Source organism: Strongylocentrotus purpuratus, unplaced genomic scaffold (assembly GCF_000002235.5).
Source record: "Strongylocentrotus purpuratus isolate Spur 01 unplaced genomic scaffold, Spur_5.0 spur5_scaffold_19, whole genome shotgun sequence".
NCBI lineage: Eukaryota > Metazoa > Echinodermata > Echinoidea > Camarodonta > Strongylocentrotidae > Strongylocentrotus > Strongylocentrotus purpuratus.
Window position 1 is genome coordinate 10,926,642 of NW_022145604.1, and position 22,487 is coordinate 10,949,128.

Here is a 22,487-nt window from a genome sequence, read left to right on the forward strand (position 1 = left end):
AAGACCGCCAAAGGGAGACAAGAAAAGTGATCCGTACAGGCAGGTGGTTTTTATGTACAGGTTCCTTCAGTGCATGTTTCCATGGGAACCCATTTTCGAGGGGAAACAAAAAAGTGGTCTTTGTAGACAGGTGGTCACTAAAGCAGGTTTGACTATACCATCACTTCCTTACTTTTGACGGATACATCGAATGAGCATCTAGCAGAATTCCTAGATGTATCCATTGCGACACACGTGACTGAGTAGTCACCTTCTACCATCATGCCTTGCTGTACATTGCAGCTGATTGATGGCGATAGTCCTTCGTTATCAGTCGCCGTAACATTCCAGGTGACATCAGCTTCAAATCCTCCTCGTGATGCGTAGACTATGAAGTCAAATGGGCAATACGTAAATGTAGGCGGCTGGAAGTCTGAAGTCAGAGGTAAACGCGAGAAAGAAATCCAAAAGATGAATTAGATTACCGCTCAAAACCATCTGTGCATACAATTCCATTAAATGCTAATCAAATGATACTGGGATGATGGTGTATATAAAACAAAGTTTTCTATCGTGTTTTAAAGCAATGTTATTTACCATAACATATCAAACTAAGGAAAATGCATTAGTTAAACACAGATGTCAAGCGTTAATGGTGTGAAAATGCTTTACATTGATTACCTTAACATAAATAATAATATAGTTTTTCTTGTTGTTTTGTTATGCATGTGAAACACGAGTCCATTGGCCTATTAAACAATATAATCTCTCAAAATGATCAAGCTACAGATTTGTATAGGGTTGAGTAATATGAACAGGATTAGATGTTAAGAAGACCCCAAACCTGTAAACTACAACCCTTTACTCCAGATGTTGAACAGACCTTTGCACGTTGCAAGAGATATGTCACGTGACCACTGGCCATTCCCGAGGCATGAGGTATAAGAAAAGTGTTGAGGGTCTACAGCGTAGCCTCCCGCACCACAGCTGATCAGACATGTCTCTCCGAAAGCAGGCTCGTCTGTGCATTCTGAAGGGGTGACTTGCATTCGAGTTGAGAGAGCCAGTGGTTCGCATCTCGTTGCTGGAAGAGATTATAAAAAAGTAAATTTCTATAACACCATTAAAAAATTAGGTTGATCTTGGTAAGTATGGGATTCTAAGATGATTAGATTTTTCCAAATTTATATCGTAAAAAGATTCTGATTTCAATCTATTGATTCGTATTTTTTTTTAACTCACGTTCAATTGGCCTCCACTGACATCATTATAAAAATTTATCATGCAATGTCAATGTCTTCTGTTAACTGAACGATTGGAAATCAATTAATGGCACTAAATGTCCTTTGGCAAGACATTGATCTACATTTGCCACACTTAACCCAGGTGATGTAAATGGGAACCTGGCAGTAATTAATTCCTTGAAATGCTAGTGTGCCGTAATGGCAACTAAACTGTTGGTGATAATGGTGGAATAATTATTTTTACCCCAATTTATGGAATGATTTTGACAATGATTTATTCCTAATAGATCTAGATAATAGAACACATTCTCAGATTTTATTAAATAATAATTTGTGAGTGTTTGTTTTGCGTGACTGCTAAAGCATGTGTGTGCTACTATGCTAATCAACTAGGGGACCTACGTCTTTAAGTCATAACTGACAGTAATGAGGATTGATGCCTCACAAAAGGGCACTAATAGAGCTGATCGACACGGTTTTGATTCTGGGGGCTCACAGTAACGAGGCAGTTGCTTAGCCAATGAATCATGGCTGAACGCAGCGGGGGCTTGGGTACGTCGCCGCCCCAACAAATACAAAAAACAAAGAAAATGCCATCAATTATCAATAATTCATTGCACTTCCCCCGGTCCCCAACAGGAAAACTTCCTCTGTAGGGCCATGCATTATGGTTCAAGGCATGCCCACATAGAGGACATTTTTATGTTTGGGGTCGGGGCAATATGCAATAAATTATTGATAATTTATTGCATTTTCTTTGTTTTTTGTATTTGTGGGGACGGCGACGTACCCTAGCCCCCGCTGCGTACAGTCTTGATTCATTGGCTAAGCAATGGCTCCGTTACTGTGAGCCCCCAGGATCAAAACTGTATCGATATGCTATATTAGTGCCCTTTTGTGAGGCATTAATCCTCATTACTGTCAGTTATGACTTAGGACGTAGGTCCCCTAGTTGATTAGCATAGTAGCACACACTTGCTTTAGCAGTCACGCAGAACAAACACTCAAAAATTATTATTTAATAAAATCTGAGAATGTATACTATTATCTAGATCTATTAGGAATACATCATTGTGTGAATTATTCCATAAATTGGGGTAAAACAAATTAATCCACCATTTTCACCAACAGTGTAGATTAAATCCAGGATAAAGAATAGGGAGCGCCAGGACAGCCTGACATATATGAGCAGTATACATGAACCTAATGTTGAATATATATTATATCAGTATCACCACTGAGAGGTTAATTACATTTGAAGAAAAAACAACGTCGGGGGACAGTTATCCCGAGTAAATTTAACCGTTAGAACAATCATCAACGGCAACTACACCTCTATGTATTTTTCTGACAAAAAGTAACGTTAGAAGCATGTAAAATATACATGTAGTTATATATAGTTAATTTATCAATGACACATTTAAAAAAGATAGAATTATGTCAATGCCCTTCCTCTTTTTATCAAAATTAGGCCAATATTGAAAAAGGCTGTGATATTTTTAAATTGTGTTCCAGGATAGGTTTTCTTTCAATAAATGTTGGATACTTATGTCAATTATCGACGACTCCTTACCTCCACAAGTAAAGTTGGTGCTAGTCCAGGTTCCGTCGGCCTGACATCTTTTCTGGCTTTCTCCCACGCCGCCATGGCCATATGGGCAGTAGAAGGAGCAGAGAGTACCATAGGGTTCCGTGTCTGGTGGCACGGCACTGCAGCCGGATTTTATGACGAGGGGCGCGGTAGGCAAAACTTCGCAAGTTTTCACTGTTATAGTGTTGGGTGGTTAAAACATCAACAAATATGAAAGAAGGAAAGATGAGAATGTGTTCTTCGGGTAATGAGAAGAGAGGCGGGACCGTGGTTAACAAAGATTCTGAGATTTATTTCCAAAAACCTTGTGCAAGTAATTTAATCGATGTGTACTCGTAAAGTGTGTATTAGGAGGAATATGCATAGAATATTCTGCTGCGAGAGATACTTGTAGTAAGAAAGTATATAATCTGTGTTAAGTTTTTAACAATTATTTATTGAGCATTCGTAGAAGCATAGTTTTGCAGGCTGGGAGGGTTAAATTACTGATATTTTGGCAATACCACACCAAGAAATCAACCAAAGGCAATTTTAACATCCTTGTGCGTCACTCATTTATATTTGCATATAAATGCATTATAGCCCTAGCCATGCAATACGTTCGGGAAATTAAATTTTCTTATCGAACGGTTATGTACGTATAAGGTTTTAGACTGTGCATGATACATTGCAGCAAAACTTGCAATTTACAAGGGTTGATGTTCAGCTTTGGATTATCATATACCTTGGCAGACTGGTTGGGTACCATCCCAGGAAGCAGGAGCCAGACCGTTCTGGAGAACGCACTCACGTGATGGTGAGCCAAGTAACTCATAACCCTCATTACAACTGAAGGTGCACTCCGTGCCGTATACTGGATCGCTGCACTTTGCTATCGAACCCCTCGACGGTGCTTGCAGTCTGGGACATCGGAAAACTGCTCAACATGATCAACGTAGAATGCATTATTAACTTTTCAAAAATACATGCCAAAGATTCATATGAGCTTACGCTTAACCGCAATTGAAGAAAATAAATACACTAGGAATGTATATCTGCTGACAAGAGTAGCTTTAACGACAGTTTCCTCAACATTTTGGCCCTACGTATTTTTACAGCTGAAGTTGGATACAGATATAAATCTTTATTGTATACAATTATTATGTACTAACTTATGTTGTTATTGATATTAATGTTAAGAGAAAAACTTATTGTTTAATTAATACAATGTTATTAACTATGTAATTAAAATATTACACTTGTAAAGAATAATGATTTGAAGTATCAAAATATAACAAAATTCAAGCTCTAACTATGCAGCAATAATTCATTAGCTCTTATTTACAGGATATATCCCATTGTCTTTATTATGAACAGAAGATATCCCATCATCGTTTGTATGGACAGACATCAGATTTACCTTGAACTGTCACAATAACTTCACATTTCTTAGAATTTCCAGACATGTCTGTCGCAATATGAGGAATTGTCGTGGAACCTTCACTGAAATTACTCCCTGGACCTACATGGTCAATAACTCTAAAAGATAGAGAAAAATGTAGACACTCTTCAAGTATTTAAATATTATCTTTTGTTTATTTTTGTTTAATTATTTCCTTTCATACTTTGTAATTATAATCAGCAATTTAAAACAGTATTTTGTATGGGCGGGGTGGGATTAAATCAAAGATGCCAAATTTAAAATGTATGTTAGACATTTAAACCCACAATATATTTATTTACCATCAGCAATTTTCAAGGGAATTGGGGACAATTTCTCACTACCCTCTCATTATCACGATGATCAGATGTTAATATTAGTACTAAATTTTCTAGACAATGAAAAATATAATTAGCAGCATGTACTGTTAATGACTTTCGAACTTCAAACATAAATTTACTCGCCGTGAAATATATACATGGTAAATTGTGTTGCATTTACGCTCTTCAATGGAACTGTTTCATAGTGATCAGTAGCACGTGCAATTTAACCGTGGAAAGTAGCATTTAAGCAGATTTCAAGTAGAAATATATGGAGTAGAGTAATTGCGGAGTTGCTTGGAATTTCTAGAGTAATTACTGTAGTAATGTATGAAATTAAACAGCAATCTTACTTTATAACAGTAACGAATCCAGAGTTATCGGTGGCTGTAATGTCATCATACCACACTGTTGTGTGAGTTGTTTTCTTCTCAGCGTTTTCGTAAACATACATCGGACATGTATTATCAAACACAGGAGACTGCACGTCTGCAATGGTGAAAAGTATGAATTTGTGTCTTAGTACATGTATGGCCTCAAGCAGTTACTTTCGAAAAAATATCTACAAGTGCGTTCTAATTTTCCTTCGACGTTGACTTTCCGGAAATCCGAAGCGTAGCCATCTTAGAATCCAACTATATGTTTTCATCCAAACAAAATACACTGTTGTGTTGAACAAAAATGAAACATAAACTCAGGCATATCTGATTAAATTATAATTGTTGTAGTACAAGAGTAATAGGATTAACCAACCAAGGATGAATTAACCTTTTTTCAAATTTATAAATGTTATCATCTAATAGTTTAAAAAAAATGAAAAATTCCTTCTTTTTTCTAATCAAGCCAGTTTTCTAATGCATTCTCCATTTGTTATTTTTTCTCTCCACAGATTTGATTAATTTACAGACCTTACAATCAGCAATCTATTCATAAACCTCATATTTACCCTCGCATCCGACACTTCTTTGATCGTTCCAACTTCCGTCTGAAGTGCATAACTTGGAATAAGGACCATACATACGGAATCCACTCTCACACTGGAAGTTACATTCAGTGTCAAAGGGCACGGGGTCAGGCTTGGTGCAGATGTCAGGGGTTACACTTCCGTACTTCAGGCTGATATTGGCGGGACAACTCACGATGACTGTGCAAAAGAAAAAATGTATCCCAAGACTAATCAACAAATGAATACAAATTGTAGAATGCTTCAAATTATGCGCTATATACCCGAATGACTTACATGTTTAAACGATTGACATATTATATGCGTAAATAATATCAAGGTATGCTATAGAGCATGTATGGTAAGTACGTAGAGTAGTTTCGGGTATTACAAAAATATACTTTTCTAACATCTTTGTCATGTTTGTCGAGACCAGGCATTGTCATTGGGGTCTCAAGAAATATAGATAGGCCTATAACTATCCAATTATTATTTGAAAATGTTCTTGTTTGGCAACGCCCCCCACCTATGGAGGACAACAAGAGCCAAATTTGTAATACTTACTGTCACAAAGTAGTTCGAAGTTGCTCCAGGTTGCATTGGCTTGGCATGTCCTCATGACGACCTTATCAGTGGTACTTGATCGATAGCCGTCATCACATCCAAATTCGCACTGGTCTTGATACTGTGCTTTTATTGGTGGACAGCCTGTCACGTGACCATTCGTGATATCGGGTACTGCGCATGTCACATCTTGAACAGAACAGAACAGAAAGGAGTAATGCCTTCTTATATTAGCGCCAACCTAATAGCAGATACGCAAGATATATAGCTGGAAGACGGTATTCTCCTGTGTTGATACTAATTGATACGTTTATACTTCTGTTCCTGATATTGTATAGATTTTAGATAGGAAAATTATTAACAAATAGGTACTTTTAATTTTATTTGCTTTACTTGGATACCGTTAATATCATAAAGCAACATCACAATGTTTTCAACAAAATATATGTAACGTGTTATCAACAATTGTGTAATCATGTGCAGACCAAATCAAAGGACAATAATCTCCTTTTAGTAATGTTGATTACCATTTTATGCTTTTTAGACTTTTTTGATGATTTCATTCGTTACTCATAGTACTTACCATCGCATTCTGGCTGCGTTCCGTTCCAGTATCCTACTGTGGTTGTGTCAGACATTCGTAAGCAATATCGCTCAGTTGTAACATTGCCGTCTGATATTATAAACCCAGTGTCACACTTGATCAGACAGCCAGCTCCATAGACTGCGCCACCCTCACATGACCCTTGACCCAAGTAGAGTGTGATGTCACCATTTGAGGGTGGGTAAAGCGGGGCACAGCGAGTAACTTTTAAAAGAAAAGAAGATAGCATACAAAAAACTGGTGGAGTTACAACAGGCTTTACAGGCCATTATTGGTACAACTATTTTATTTCAAAATGTTGCCATTTTGTTTATCGTATATTTCTGAAATCATACAAATGAATTCATTACATGGATTTGATTGCCCTTCCAATTTCCCGCAATCATCAATACTCTTTTTTCAGGCGAATGACAGCATAAAATATCAAATGTTACTTATCTTTATACATTTTCGATATGTAAATATGTTTAAAAAATAACTTATGAATAATTGTATACAAGTATAGCATCTTTTAACTCTTATCCTGCCACAGGACTAATCCCCATTGTGCCAAGCCACAAATCCCCCAGTGCCAAATTTATAACGAGATAATCGGATTAACGCGATGGTACTATCAATAGCGCGTGCAAAACACTAGGCACGATCCAATGGGCATAAACAATAACTGCTATTACAAATACATGCAATCATGCAAGAATCAGAGTAACAGTAGCTTGCTCGCGTGTACAAAGCACTATAACAAAAGCGTGCATGCAGCCTTATGGCAGGCTATGAGTTAAGATAGAGCTTACATTTGTGTTGAATTTTAAAATTTGCATTGACGATTGCAATATAAAAGTAATGCTAGTACCACAAAGAGTTTTACCTTTGACCTCTACTTCAAATGAACATGTAGCCGTGAAGCCAGCCGTGTCAGTCGCACGATAGACAATAGTGTGAGATCCCTCATCGAAAAAAGCGGGCCTGTTGTTTCCAGAGACTGGGACAGAGTCTATTGAGGCTAGAGTCGCCGTTATTTGGATACTGCCATCAGTTGCCTGGTATTATTGAAAACACATGCATTATAATCAATGAAGTTAATCTCATGATTTATCTTAGTTTCCGAGTACGAGTGCCGGAAATAACAAAGCAGTTCAGTAATGTGGGACATCAACTCCCTGCTCAAATGGAGTACTCGATCGAAGTAGACATTTTGCGGGTCGTATGGTCAGATCAGACCTGGGTGAGATCGATAATGAGAGTGATCATTTGAATTTCACCTGTAAGTAGATATATTACTGCTCCTAAAGTCATTTTAGTAAAAAGCTTCATTTTGGGTTGTTTGTCATCATCTATTCTGCAATGATTATCGTTCCATGCTCATTTCTTATGAAAAATGTAACATAAAATTAGAATGGTTTTCAGTACTATGGATGGTAATTTTTACAAAACAACCATAGTAACCAAGGTACTGAAAATAATGGTAACACCGAACCATGGTAACCATGATAACCATGGTTCGGTTAATCATGTATCATGTTAATACAATACAGCCATTGTAATGAAACATGGTTAGAACCATACACACACATGGTATTGAACAATACAACCGCCAAGTACCGCAAGGTACCATGTAATAATTTCGAAGTACCATGGTATACCATGGTCCTTGTTTTTAAAACCATGGCAATACCATGGTACTTGCATGGTAGTACCGTGGTAATAGACGAGTACCATGGTTATACTATGGTTTTACACTTTTACCATGGCTACCATGTTTTTTTAATAAGGGATTAAATAAAATTTCGAATCAACAAGTTCGGGTTGATAGGCTAAGATAGATCTTTACCTTAACAGGTTCCCAGTCTTCCCAGTGTAGTTCAGCTTTTGATTGACCAGCCAGAGCAAATATCACTCGGTCAGGTGGACAATTTAAGATGGGAGGAGTAAGGTCTGTAAGGTAGAATAATGAAAGAAAACACATGAGCATCAAACGGAATATAAAAATGGTCGGTTTTATTGTGAAATGTTTATTAATGCCTGTCTTTTAATATGTCCAACGTTATGTAATAACGTATTAACGCCACAAAATTAATGAGCATTTCATTTTTGTATTTATTGAACAGGTTCGGTAACGTCCTCAGCATATTTCATAAAATAGAGCTAACTTTGCAAGTGAATTTTGTGAGGACAATCATTCCTTATATCTGTAGTTCAAATTTGTCACTTTATGATGCACAGTTTCTTACAGGAGGCGCGATGGCCCAGTGGTAGATTGGTGGTCTCGTAATTTTGAGGTCCCGCGGGTTCGAAACCAAGTTGATGTCATTACAAAGTCATTCGGAGAGGACTTAGAGCTGTCGGCCCCCGATTGTTTACTTACAACCATGCACATGCGTTCTTAGTAATTAGGTAAATCAAACATATTTCTGAAGAAGAAGGATCATAATTCATACTGGCACTAGATAACCCCAAGTTCAATGAATGCTCCAAATTTTTTTGAAAATAGTATGCGATGGGGCCAAAACTTAAATACATTGATGATTGTAGTTTTAAATTTGGACACATAGTTTCTTCCCTTCAGCGGATAGGAACAACCCAAAAATGTAGAATATGCAGCAAACATTCTACAACATTAAACAGCTCACTACATATGACATTTCTAAAGAGACAAAGATAGAATGTCTCTTGTTAATGGATCATAAAGTACATCCTTACCGATGCAGCTTTGAGCAATGCCATCCCATTTTTCGTCAGCCAGACAACGTCTCGATGTTGCACCCTGAGCTGTGTAGCCTGAGTTACACAGAACGTTGCACGTGGTTCCATAATCCTGCTTAGTGGAAACACCCGTCTCTTCTCCGCCAAGTCGGCAGGACTCAATATACCCGTTCACAGTTACCTCGAGGGGATTGCACTGAACAACTGATTGACAGTATGAAGAAGAATAAAGAATGATACATTTCATCACGATCCTATAGCATCATACGTTGAAACATTTCGTTCTTTCATTAGATTAAATTTAATCTTTTAGAGAGATTCTTATTTTGAATGGATAGGTATCATTACTTTATTGATAACTTAAACGAAACGTAAGCTGTGGTCAGTTCTATAACCTTTCGATAACTTTTAACAGCATGAAGAAAACAAAATGAAAGTGATATTTGCCTCATGAAATGGCAAAAATATTTTTACGATGAAGTTTTGAGAGTATATATACATTTACCTGTAGTAGGAATTCATATATTTACTTGAAACATAAAATAGAACTAAAGAAATGAAAAGCAGTACAGAGAGACAAAGAATGAGATTGATCTGTCAGAGATAAAAGTTTTTAAAATCAATGCTCACGGCTGGACGTAACATCCTAGTAGATCCACAATGCTGGTCTAATGGTGTGAACCTTCAAAAAGTTTAAGGCCTACGAAGCCATGAACATTCTTGCAACTGTTTGGAAGGTTAACAAGACAGACATTGTCGGTCTACTGGGCTGTCGGTCTCGTTTTCCGTCAGTCTCGTGGACTTTCAATCTTCCAGAGAGAATAATTAGTCAAGAATATACCCCATTGCTGATTCCAGGAACTTTCTTTTTTTACCTGTACATGAGACCGGTCCGCCACTCCACACTCCATTACCGTCTCCATCATCCATGCAAGCTCGAGATACCGACCCAGAAGGGAGATAGCCGGTATCACAAGTAAATCGACAGACTGTTCCATATTTCTCAAACACATTCGGACATCCACTCTTTATGCCGTGCAGAGGTTTGGGTATATCGCTGTTGATACACGTCACAACTGATGAAAAAATTGCAGAGATTAAAGAAAGAACAAATTATCACCAGTCGGCAAAATGGGACTGAACTTTAGATGTTTGTCAAGAATGAATGAGGCTGTAAACTCGACGTACAGCTGTTCTCCAGGGTCCTAAAGATTTCAAATTCATTAAGCTGCTTCTGTTGAATATGATCATTATTGTATGATTATTGTAGAAATGAGGACACTTACCCCATTGCAAAATTACAACGCAGATAAAAAAAAAAGCTATAGAAGAGACTGACATTGAAGAAAGACAAATTGGGAACGAAACCCTGAGAAAACTTACTACCTCATATTAATTGGCTTTATGCATGATATTCTAAACATTTACTATAAACTGGTCTCAAGGGCTTCGTCTCTTCTCGATAGTTAAGTAACAGATTCATAATTACCTTCACAAACAGGAGCCTGCTGTTGCCACTCCCCGTCTATCCCACAAGTCAAGACTTCAGATCCATACAGGTTGAACCCATTACCGCATTCGAACTCGCACTCCTCTCCCAGCTCCAATTGATTCTGCTCTTCGCATGTCGTGTTGATAACGTAGTGCATTCCACTGGCCAATGGAGGTACTTCGCACATCTCAACTGTTGTCAGAGGTTTATTGGTAAAATTTGGACAATTTTAATCAATAAAATGAATATTTAGGTATAGGCCTAATCGTGATGTATTATAGAAGGTTTCAAGGAAGAAAAATATATTTGGTTGCATTTTGATAGCGGATCATAAACAGGTCTAATGCAATGCACTTGTTTTTTCATCGTACCCTCATTCGCTGGCATTGAATGATAAACGCAAGTATGCATTTAATTTCAATAATCTATTTCATTTAATATGGCAGTAACAATGCAAGTAATATGTTAACGACTCGAAAATCAACGCCGTGTAGCCTACCTGTGCAAGTAGGTGGAGTACCCACCCACAAGGCCTCTTCACTTCCGGGTTGAGCTGCGCATCTCAAGACATTGTTATCGATGAAGTACCCAGCGTTACACATGAAGTAGCAGGATGATCCGTAACTCCGTTGACATGGTTGACCGCCAACGTAATCTCCATTGTCGGGGGCATTAACCACTGGGCACTCCAAAACTGGAATTATGACAAAGGGTAAATCTACAATGATATCTACTTGGTTTAAGTGTAGTTCGATTATAGTTTGTCGTACTTCAAAATTGTATGTTGAAATGTAGTGAAAAGCTAGAGAACTAAGTTCTCAATCACGTTCTTTGACTATATGTTCCCAGATGAACATATAATGAGAACCATTCTTCTGCAATAATGTATCACCTGAAGTGCTTCAGATTGGCGTCTTCTGGTTATGTAGACTTGACCACGAGCAGAGGGCGAAGCAAGAAGACGTTCAATACTTTGTGCCTTTTCATATGTCAGATTGCACTACATCATGTGACTCCAATATGAACTAACTAGGCGAAAAGCCTCCATTTATTTTGCTAATTTGGAAGCAGACAGACCCTCTCTCGTTACCAAGTAATACTTACTCTGACACTGTGGTGCGCTATCTGTCCAATTTCCAGCATTTCCAATTTTCGCGCATTTTATGGAGTCGGTCCCACCGAGACGATACCCAGTCGAACAGGTAAACGTACACACAGAACCTCGCATGTTTCCATTTGGACAGCTGACTGTAAGACCCGGGTAGATCGGAATGCTTCGACACATAATCACTGCGTGGAAAAGGAATCGTCGTGCCGTATTGTAAAATGTAAACGATTCATTGAAAAGAATTATTGTTTAAAGTCTATCTGCACTAGTTTGACCAGGAAGGATTTAGACCTCCCTGCGTAGTCACTGACAGGTGGTTATCTCATCAAATCAGCTCTCAATTGACATAAGAAAAAGGGGATAATGGGGGACCGACGGGTAGCACATATAGGCATTGTTCTCTATATAGAGGGCGCAAGGAGCTACAAGTAGTGCAATCCTGCTTTTGTGAAGTTTAAATTGATAATAATGAATAGGGGAAAAAGGTGTTATAGCTTATACACATCTGAGAGACTATAGTCAGCGGAGCGATTCATAGAGCAAACATAATGGGTGTGACATTGACTCTGCAGTAAGAATAAATAGTATTCATCACCTACAGTGAACCATAGGACCATGGGTGTCGATCCTTACGTAATACCTATTCATCAGGGGGGGGGGGGGGGATGAATGAATAGATCATCCCCCTGATGAATAGGTATCAGTTACAGATCGACACCCATGCATAGGACTCATATAAGAATAGGTGTAAAAAAGTCTAAATGATAGAGACCTGCCAAATATCAGCAATTGATTTACATTAGGCTGTAACACACATACGCACATACACATCCTTGCACACTTGCAGCAAATGCGCGAAAACGACAAATGAGAATTATTGAAATTAACTGAGCTTAGGAAGTACCTTGCACGGTGATGGTAAAGATGCAAGTAGAGGACATGCCAGAGCTATCAGATACCGTGTACTTAATGACGTGGTAGTTCTGGCTGAATCTTGAACCAGACGGATAACCCTGTGTTTGGACAGGAATCACAGTCTCGCCAGAATTGTCGGATGCGGTTGGATCCACCCAGGTCACTACTGCTGTATCCTCTAGCTCGTCTGCGTAAATGATCTGCGACGGAGGGCAGGAGATGAACACTGGCGGCGATGAATCTAGAAAGTTATGATTGTGCGGAGTTAAAATCAAAGGAAAGAAATGTGGTAATGCAGTGTGTCCCAGAAAAAAACGAAGCCGAATTTCGTGCCAGGAATTTTCTATAAAATTAAAATCCCGTTCTTTTATTTCTTGGACACACTGTATACACAACCAGTCGCACAGACGTACAATTTTTTTTTACACACCACACCCCCACAAACACACTCACACATAGTGAATGATAGTTAATTGACCATCATGAACTCTACATTCAGCATTTTAAGGAGCCGTGACGTGACGTATCCTTTTCTACGCCCAGCATATAAGTACAAGTTGCGGGAAGTCTGCGGCAAGCGTGGCTCGAATACACATTTCGGTCCCTTACTTCCCCCCGTCGTAAAAAGAGATCAGCCCCCCCCCCGTTTCTCAATACATTGACACAACAATGATTAAGGACCATTTTTCTTGTATCCGGACACCTACCCCCTGGACATCCAGCCCCCCGGATAACCACCCCCAGTCAACTACCCCTACACACAGAGAACTAAAAGGTGTTAATGGGGAGTAAAACGAAATTGGAAAAATAGGGCGCCCCCTATTACACCTTTTAGGGAGTAAAACACGGAAATACGCAAGGGTGTATATTTAAGGGATGTAATTTTACACCCTATTTTAGTCAGACGAGCTCTGATTGGTCAGTGCATATGCGCATGCGCTACAGAATGTCGAGTTATATGTCGACAGGCTTTAATGCTTACCTAAACAACAGTTAGTGTGAACTCAACACAAGTGCAGACTGTAAGAACTAACTTATGGCTGGACGTATCAGTTCAAATGTAATGGAATTACCTAAATACACAATCCTGCCTTACCGTTGTTGTTGTTGCGAATAAAGGCGTTTCCACCGTCATTCGATGATTTCCGCCAAAAGTGTTGTTTTACTAAGTAGTACCGAATATCTTCCCTTTACTTACACGTATAAGAAGACAATTATGTACTACTTACTAAAACAACACTTCTGCTAATTTCATTAAATTATCAAATATAACCTTCGGTACAACCCCTTATTCTTGATCGGATAACTTTCACACAAATAATATGCCCAAATGATAAACATGATAATTCCCTACATCACTAAAATATGTAAATTATGCTAATTTTACTTCATTTGGCAGTACCTATATCGACACGATGCGCCATTGTTGTAGCGCATGCACATATGCAATGATCAATCAGAGCTCGTTTGACTAAAATAGGGTGTAAAATTACATCCCTCAAATATACAACCTTGCGTATTTCCGTGTTTTACTCCCTAAAAGGTGTAATAGGGGGCGCCCTATTTTTCCAATTTCATTTTACTCCCCAAGAACACCTTTTATTTCTCTGTGTGTAGGGTGGTTATCCGGGGGTGGATGTCCAGGGGGTAGGTGTCCTAGAACCCATTTTTCTATATTAACCCTTTAAACTGTGGCACAATCACTTGGGGTGATGTGTGTATTTGCACTTTGTAGTTCTAAGCAAAAGGCGCCATATTCCTTTTGGATGCATGAGACCGCATTGGATTGGATAACTACCCCTTCAAAAAGGCCTTTGATGAAATGTGCCTCGACATCAATTTGAATACAGTTTATGGCAGCGTGAAGAATCGCAGGTGCGCACCAACGACAGAAAATATACCCGACATATGTCTTGTCAAAGTTCAAAGGTCCCGCTTACCTTCGCACGCTGGTTGAGTTCCAGTCCATCCTGTCGAGGTACAAACACGCTCCCGGCTCTGACTGGGTGGTATCGCGTACCCAGCTTGACACGAGTAAGTACACACACTCTGCTGGTTATTACCATTTGTACAGGTGACGTCACCGTCAGGTGGCGCCTTTATGATGTCGGGGCATGATAACACTATCAAATTAAAACAAGTTGTTTATGAGCAGTTTTATTTTTATTTAGATGAAATGTAATGCTGACTGTTATTGTCATTTGTTCATAATCAAATTTAAGTGTGTGAAACAAGTATTGAGCATATAGTCGAAGCATCTGCTGACAGCATTGCCTAGAATTTAAAATACTACTTTTGAACTTTGGAAACAACTGAACAGTGTTTACATTTCCGTAGGTCTACATGTTTGGTACCGACAGCATGGAAATGTATTAAAATGGGATCCCCTCAAAGATGCAAAAGTTTCTTTTGCCAAGTCCTATATACTTGTGTGGATGGCAAAATAAATGTGGAGCAAAATGTGAAGCGCGCTAACTGCAATGAAAAGTAACTGGACCTATATTAAATATCCTATTGTTCGGAATAGCTTACAAAATATATAAGAAAACTTTGAAATCTCCTCTGTTTAAATGTTTCCTCCTTAAAGCCCCAGTCCCATATAAAGCCGGACCAGCACGGACGAGCACGGACCACTCCGGACCATCCCGGACCATGGTCTGGGGGTGATCCGGGATGGTCCGGGATGTTTTGTTAAAAAAATCGCAACCGCCGACCGTCTCCCCGGACCCAACACGGTACCACTACGGACCGCCCCGGACCGTCCGGGCATAGCCCCGGCAGCAGTACAGATCATTCCAGACCCAGCACGGAGCCGCCACGGACCGTCCCGGACCACCCCGGTGCCAACACGTTGCCAACACGGATGACACCGGACCATCCCGGTGCCAACACGGATCATCCCGGAACGCCCCGGTGCCAACACGGATCGCCCCGGCAGAGCCCCGGATCATCACGGACCACCCCGGACCATCCCGGACCGCCCGTGGTGGGTATATTTAAGCTGGGTATTTTCATGCATTAAATCATTCTGCTCTGACTTTTCAAGTGACAACAAGTATCTGCAATTTGCTAGAAGAGAAATAAAAAAGATGCCTCCCAGGTCAATAACTCACTCCCGGACTGCCACGGATCAACACAGACCGCCCCGGCGCCACTACGGATGACCCCGGACCCAGCACGGTGGCTACACGGATCACCCCGGATCAAACTATTGTCCCGGACCGTCCCGGACCACCCCGGCAGTTTTTGACCGTCAAAAACATCCGGGGTCGACTCCCGGACCGCCCAGGACCACCCCGGTGCCAACACGGTGCCAACACGGTGTCAACCATCCGGATCACCCCGGATGGGGTCCGGGATGGTCCGGGACGGTCCGGGACGTATATGGGACTGTAGCTTTACCTTTTCAATTCCACAACATCAACATGCAAGGTATAGACAGTTAATTATACCTGTGAGTGTGACATACCTTCACAAGAAGCCTCTTCACCAGACCACTGTTCATTGCTCCTACATTCACGAAGCACTACTTTGCTCAAGTCGTAACCATCCATACAATAATAACGGCAAGCAGAGCCAACGGCTTTACCATTATTGCATATTACATAACCGTTGTTCGGATCTAAGAGAGCACTACATCTCAGGACTGTTTAAAATGAACAATGAAATATGAACATTTTTTCTTCAAGAATGACGACTTGATGTGACATTCATTCTCATTATTTAAGCTGTTACGATTATATTTCTAATCCTCATCATTAAAATAAACATTTTATATATGTATACAGTTCAAGAAGATGATTATCATGATATTACTCTACATAGTGTCAACAGGAAATATAAATTCTACTTGGATTTAAATGAATGGTTACCATATATGTTAGTCATGCCCTAAATGAATGTCAAAATCTGTTAAAGAGACTTGGTAACATTGCTCAGATGAGAGATAGTGGTGATAAGGTAGTGATTTCAATGCTAGATGTACAATAAAAGAAAATCTGAAAATTTGAGTGAAAACGGACCATTATTAATGATACAAATTTGGAAAAACTGATCTGATCGATTCCTTAATTCTCCCAACTATATTATCACAATTTAATTCGATTTAGGTGAATGTACATGTTCACAAAGCAATAAATTGGCTCTACATACCATTCCAGACATTTAAGTGTTGACAGATTTTTAATAGCCTGTGTCTTTTTTTCATGGAAAAACGGTTGGGAAAATTAAAGGGCAACATTCTCTAAAAAAATCGCCGCCCAATAACTTTCCTGAAGTGTCAGCTGCTGCAAGTTTACTAGTTGTAAAGCATTATTACCGTAAACATTCACATGGACACGGCACACTTTTTGGTTTCCAGCACTATCACGTGTAGTATATGTAGTGTAATGGTCTCCTTCGCTAAAAACAGAACCGGGATGGGGTCCATGAATGCTGACAAGAGAGAGAGAGAGAGACAGAGAGAGAAAGATTCAAGTGTATCATGATTACGCAAACTCTGTGAATATAAATCTTTATATAACAAAGGGCATTTCTTAAAGCATTTCATTGGCTGAGAAAATATCACGTGACTGTCAACAATTTGTGCACGAGCGTGCAATTTGATAGCCTTAATACAACCCACTCTTATATAGGTCCTTATCAAGTAATTGGTTAAACGTGGTCACGTGTGATTCATTTCAAATGTGCAATAGTTCCTTGTACTACCAAATGATTGGTACCTACTCGATACGCAGCAGTGTGTGAAGAGGTTAGTGTGCTTGTACTGTGTGTGGGCCTATACTTGATTAGAACTGATCGTAAACGCGTAGAGAGGGAAATACGCTTATCTCTGTATGCATACTTGGTACTTGGTACTTGGTTGGGTAATCCCTTTGGCAGCTCACTCAGGAAGCTATACTGGGATGGTAGGTGAGGCGAGTAACTACAAGGAGTGTCGTAAATTTCAGGTATGGTGTGTGGACAAAGCACTCGTTAATTTACAGTAAAATATGCTAAGTCCAGTGTAAGTAAAAACCAAGCTAGTAAGCTTATATGATTTGGGAACCAACATGGGGCTGCATCATTCTGATGGAGGGTAAAGCAGCCTCCTTAAAGTAGGTTATTCATGTTGCATTGACTGCTGAGCCTTGCAGATGATTCCAGATCCTTATTGCTCTTGGGTAGTATGAGAACTTGAAGGAGTCAATAGTTGCAACAGGAATTACATACTTCAGGTTGTGGTCGTGTCTTCCGAAGTATGTAGCAGGGGTGACAATAGTTGGTGCAGGTATGGAGACAAGACGGTAATGGATCTTGTAGAGAAGGGTGCATTGGTCAAGGATTCGACGTGTGTATAGCGTGTCCCACCCTAGAGCTGCCACAAGAGCCGATGGTGATGTGGTGTATCGGTAGTCACGGTACACGAAGCGAGCCGCTGTTCTTTGTACTTGCTCTAGCATTTTTGTGACTGTGACGCTGTGTGGGTTCCAAGCCTCAGAGGCATACTCCAATTGGGGGCGCACTAAGGCTGTGTAGGCCCTGGACTTTACATCCCTGGTACAGGGTGAGAGAGTCCTGCGAAGAAGACCTAGTCTACGACTTGCTTGATGCCGGATGGTTTGGATTGCTAATTATTAAACTTGGGATTTCTTTCTCAGCGGTAATGACACGTAACAACCTTGAAATGAATTCATTTTACATCAAATATCAAGGATCTAGGAGTTTCGTTGTTCAAAACAAATACATGTTTTCATTCGTTCATTACAAGATATATCCGCTCTTGTTGAAGCTGTTTATGTACTTATCGTAGATAGGTGCTTACACGTGAGGTAAATTCCCCCTCCACCCTGATAATAAAGGGGTTTTATTGCTGGTAATTGCCCCCCTCATTGACCTCATTAAGTATATGTATGACCAGACCAAATGTGCTGTCATCGTAAATGGTAAAGTTACGGAATGGTTCCAAGTTATGACAGGCGTCAGGCAAGGCTGTCTTCTTTCACCAAGTCTGTTCAACATCTTCCTAGAGTTTGTGATGGCAGATGTCAAAAACCTAGACAGTGGAGTTCAGATGGGTGCCATACGCATTAACAACATCTGCTATGCAGATGACACCACTCTACTCGAACTCATCTATGACAAACTCCAAATATCAACAAACAAGCTGGTGGAAGTCTGTGGTAAATGGGGCATGAAAATCAACACAGCTAGATGCAGAATCATGACAATCGCTGATGAGGAGACTTCAATAGATGGCAACCCTATAGAGAAGGTAAAAGACTTTGTCTTCCTTGGAAGTGTAGTCCCCTCGGTTACCAAAGATGTCAAGAGACGCACAAATCTAGCTTCCTGGGCATTTGGCAGACTGAGAAACAATATATGGACCAACCAAGATATTTCAAGAGCCCTGAAGGTCAGGATTTACAAAGCCCTCATTCGTCCTATAGCCACCTACGGGTCAGAAACGTGGACGCTAAGGAAAACTGACCGGGATAAATTGGAGACCTTTGAGATGAGATGTCTGCGGACAATAGCAGGAGTCCATCTTCTAGATAAAATTAGAAGCGTAGACATCAGAAAGTCATTGAAAATCTCCAAGACAATAATGAGGAAATATCCAGCCGCCGCCTGAAATGGTTTGGACATGTGGTACGTATGCCACAGGAACGCCTACCAATACAAGTCCACACCAATGACTTTACTGTGCCACGGCCACCAGAACGTCCTCCCCTGAGGTGGAAAGACCAAATCCGCCAAGACTCTGGATTAAGCCTGGAGGCTGCCCAACACCAAGCCAAGGACAGAAGTGAATGGAGGCAGACCATCCGTAGGAGCGCAGGGGGACACTCCGTCCTGTGCACTTAAGTCAAGTCAAGTAAGTCAATTGTCCCCCCAGAGGGGGGGGGGGGGGGGGGGGGGGGGGGGGGGGGGGGGGGGGGGGGGGGGGGGGGGAAATGATTGTCCAGGGGGGGGGTAATTTTCAGGGGGGTTTATAACAGTCCTCGAGATTGGGCCATTGTCCACGGGGGTAATTGTCCTCGGGGGTAATTGTCCTCGGGGGTAATTTTCCAGGGGGAATTTAAAAATCTAAAACCAGTTCATCACCCGCGTTCCAATAAAGGTCCAATATTGGCTTGTAAGTTTACTGTTGTCATTTTATGGTGATAATTCATTAATTCTAGCTGTAAAAAAGTCTTTGCTTTTTGGGAAGGAAACTCAGATAAAACCTTTCTGAAAATGTTTTGTAAAGACATATTGTGTAAAAGAGAAAAACTCCCAATTAACTCCATTATTTTCTTTACGATGCAATTGCAAATGAAAAAACAAAAAGAATACACCCCAAACAACATACCATTAACAACAACATGAAGAGGAGCGATAGATAAGTGGTAGATCAGTGGTCTCGAATCCGGGAGGTCCCAGGCTCGAAACCGATTTGATGCGCTAGTGCCATTTGATAAGGCATTAATCTTCAAAACCAGGTCAATCGGGTCGGGGTTAAAGCTGTCGGTCCCCTTGTTGCTAACTTATAACCACATACATGCCTTTTCAACAGTCGGGCAAGCCAACCACCGTCTTCAAACTACAGCATCGTCACTTACCTAACTTCAGTTTTGTGTTTCTTTTGGAAGTCATCATAACCAATCGGTTCCTTCCATGAGATCCCTGTTCTTGTTGGTGTTGGTGAAGTAAACGTCCCAAGGTCACCTGGACACTGGTCGAAATATGGCGGTTTCTTATCTATAGTAAATGGAAAATATACGAAAAGGGGAAGATTAATTGTGTGGGCATACGGGCACTCGTTACACGTAAATATTCTTGTGAGCTATTATAATACATGAACTGATCACCAGGACTTTGAATGACAAGTATTGTAATTTCTTAAACATCATTGATACTTTTCACTTTTCTGTGCCTATACACACATGCATATAGCGTCATACAGATATACGGTGCGTCCCAGAAAATACGAAACCGAGAATTATCGATATTTTATCATAACTTAATCACAATCATAATTGGTAAATGACACATATTTGTAAAGCTTAGATCCTCTTCCTTCATTTGATGCCACTCATATGAAGCATATTTCACGCATGGGTGATTAAAAACATTTTGAAGAAAGGGTACCAAAAAGTCATTTTGCGAACGCTATCTGAATTTCAAAGAGAAAATCACATTTCTGGAAAGTTCATTTCTGCCCTTTCATATGACACCTCTATCAGGAAACATAAGCCAATGCTATGTCCCTTTTGCAGCCAACAACAAGTTTTGTAGAACTTTGCAGGAATTATGAATAGGCCTATGTCATGTATGTCCTATCTGTGAAATTTAAACGTTAGCAGTGTCCTAATATTATTTTTTTTTCAATTCAGGTTTTATTGTAAATAAAAACATACTGAATAAAAAGTCCGGAGACTCATACAATTCAGTTTACAAATTATAAATACATACAGGAATAAAGAAATCAATACTTTTAGCAATCTTTTTTATATTAATTACTGATTCTAATGAACTAAACAACTAATTTCAAACAATCGTGAAATAATACTTGATCTAATTGTGCAATTAAAACGTTTAAATAGTAAAATAAGTTGTTACCATTTTCTAAATGTCATATGCAATTTTGTAATACATTTTCAAATTAATAAGTAGTCTTTTTTAAACCTAGTTAACATTTCTTTAAAAATATATTTATATATAGATGATTATCCGAGAGATATGTATATGTATATTTGTAAAGCGCTTAGAGACATTTGTATTAAGCGCTATATAAAAATTAAATATTATTATTATTATTATATGATAACTCAAAATATACAATTTATGTTTACTTACAGAGTATAGTCCTATCATTTTACAGGTAGTATGAAATCTGATTTAATCTGATTAATTGGCATGAAAAAAATTAATTAATTACATCTTGGTCACATATGGTCATAATATTGAGTAAAAATATCTATAGATTTGAATTCAGGATTCGTGTGAAGTGGGGAATGGGAGACTGCCTGTAACGTTCTGTTCTCATTTTGGGGGTATTGAGCTGGAGAGAGTTGCGGAGAGTGCGTCGTGAGATAGTTTGTCTGGTTTCAGGTAAAAGATGGCGGTGGCGGTCTGAGATCAGCAGGGACTTAGCAAACTTAGCAATATTCAAATTAGCAATATTCAAATTATGCAAGGAAACCCGTTTACTTGCTAGACTTCACTGTCAGACTATTGAGTGACTGAATGGCTTTTTTCTTCTTTGGTAATAACATACATAAAATGAGCTGTAAAGAGTACACGAGCATTTGTCTACATCAATAACCCACTTCTTGTAATGGTCAAAATCAAACTGATTGAATCTTTGCGCAGCATAAAACGTACTACCATTCGGTACAATGGTCTGAAAATCAGACTATTACTTACTGGCTCTATAGGTCTTAAGTCAATTCGACAACTAATATTCGTTATTTTCCCAATTAAAGACATTTCAAGCCCCCCTTTTTTTATAGGGAAGTTCTAAATTAGTAATATCTTTCAAATGCCGTTGGAATTTAACCTTTTCATTTATTTGGCCTCCAAATGGGACATAGATACCTTTAAGTAATGCTTGCATTTCCATAAATTGTATTATGCCTAGGTC

The 22,487-nt window shown here is 39.5% G+C and overlaps 2 protein-coding genes across 2 annotated transcripts; both read right to left on the reverse strand.

Annotated features, from left to right (window-relative positions):
* Positions 1-152: 152 nt before the first annotated feature.
* On the reverse strand, positions 153-4,259 carry LOC115926233 (sushi repeat-containing protein SRPX-like). The gene is made up of 4 exons (XM_030990923.1): positions 4,214-4,259; positions 3,539-3,730; positions 2,797-2,988; positions 153-412 (listed from the first exon to the last, which is right to left on the reverse strand). The coding sequence occupies exons 1-4, from the start codon at positions 4,257-4,259 to the stop codon at positions 153-155; spliced, it is 690 nt and encodes a 229-aa protein (XP_030846783.1).
* A 644-nt stretch (positions 4,260-4,903) lies between these two features.
* Positions 4,904-18,321, reverse strand: LOC105439641 (P-selectin-like). The gene is made up of 14 exons (XM_030990925.1): positions 18,009-18,321; positions 14,821-15,003; positions 12,870-13,121; positions 11,962-12,147; positions 11,357-11,551; positions 10,855-11,049; positions 10,241-10,441; positions 9,363-9,569; positions 8,494-8,597; positions 7,531-7,702; positions 6,645-6,869; positions 6,062-6,250; positions 5,501-5,698; positions 4,904-5,043 (listed from the first exon to the last, which is right to left on the reverse strand). Exons 1-14 carry the CDS (start codon positions 18,319-18,321, stop codon positions 4,904-4,906), a joined length of 2,760 nt encoding a protein of 919 aa, XP_030846785.1.
* Between the last annotated feature and the right edge of the window lie 4,166 nt (positions 18,322-22,487).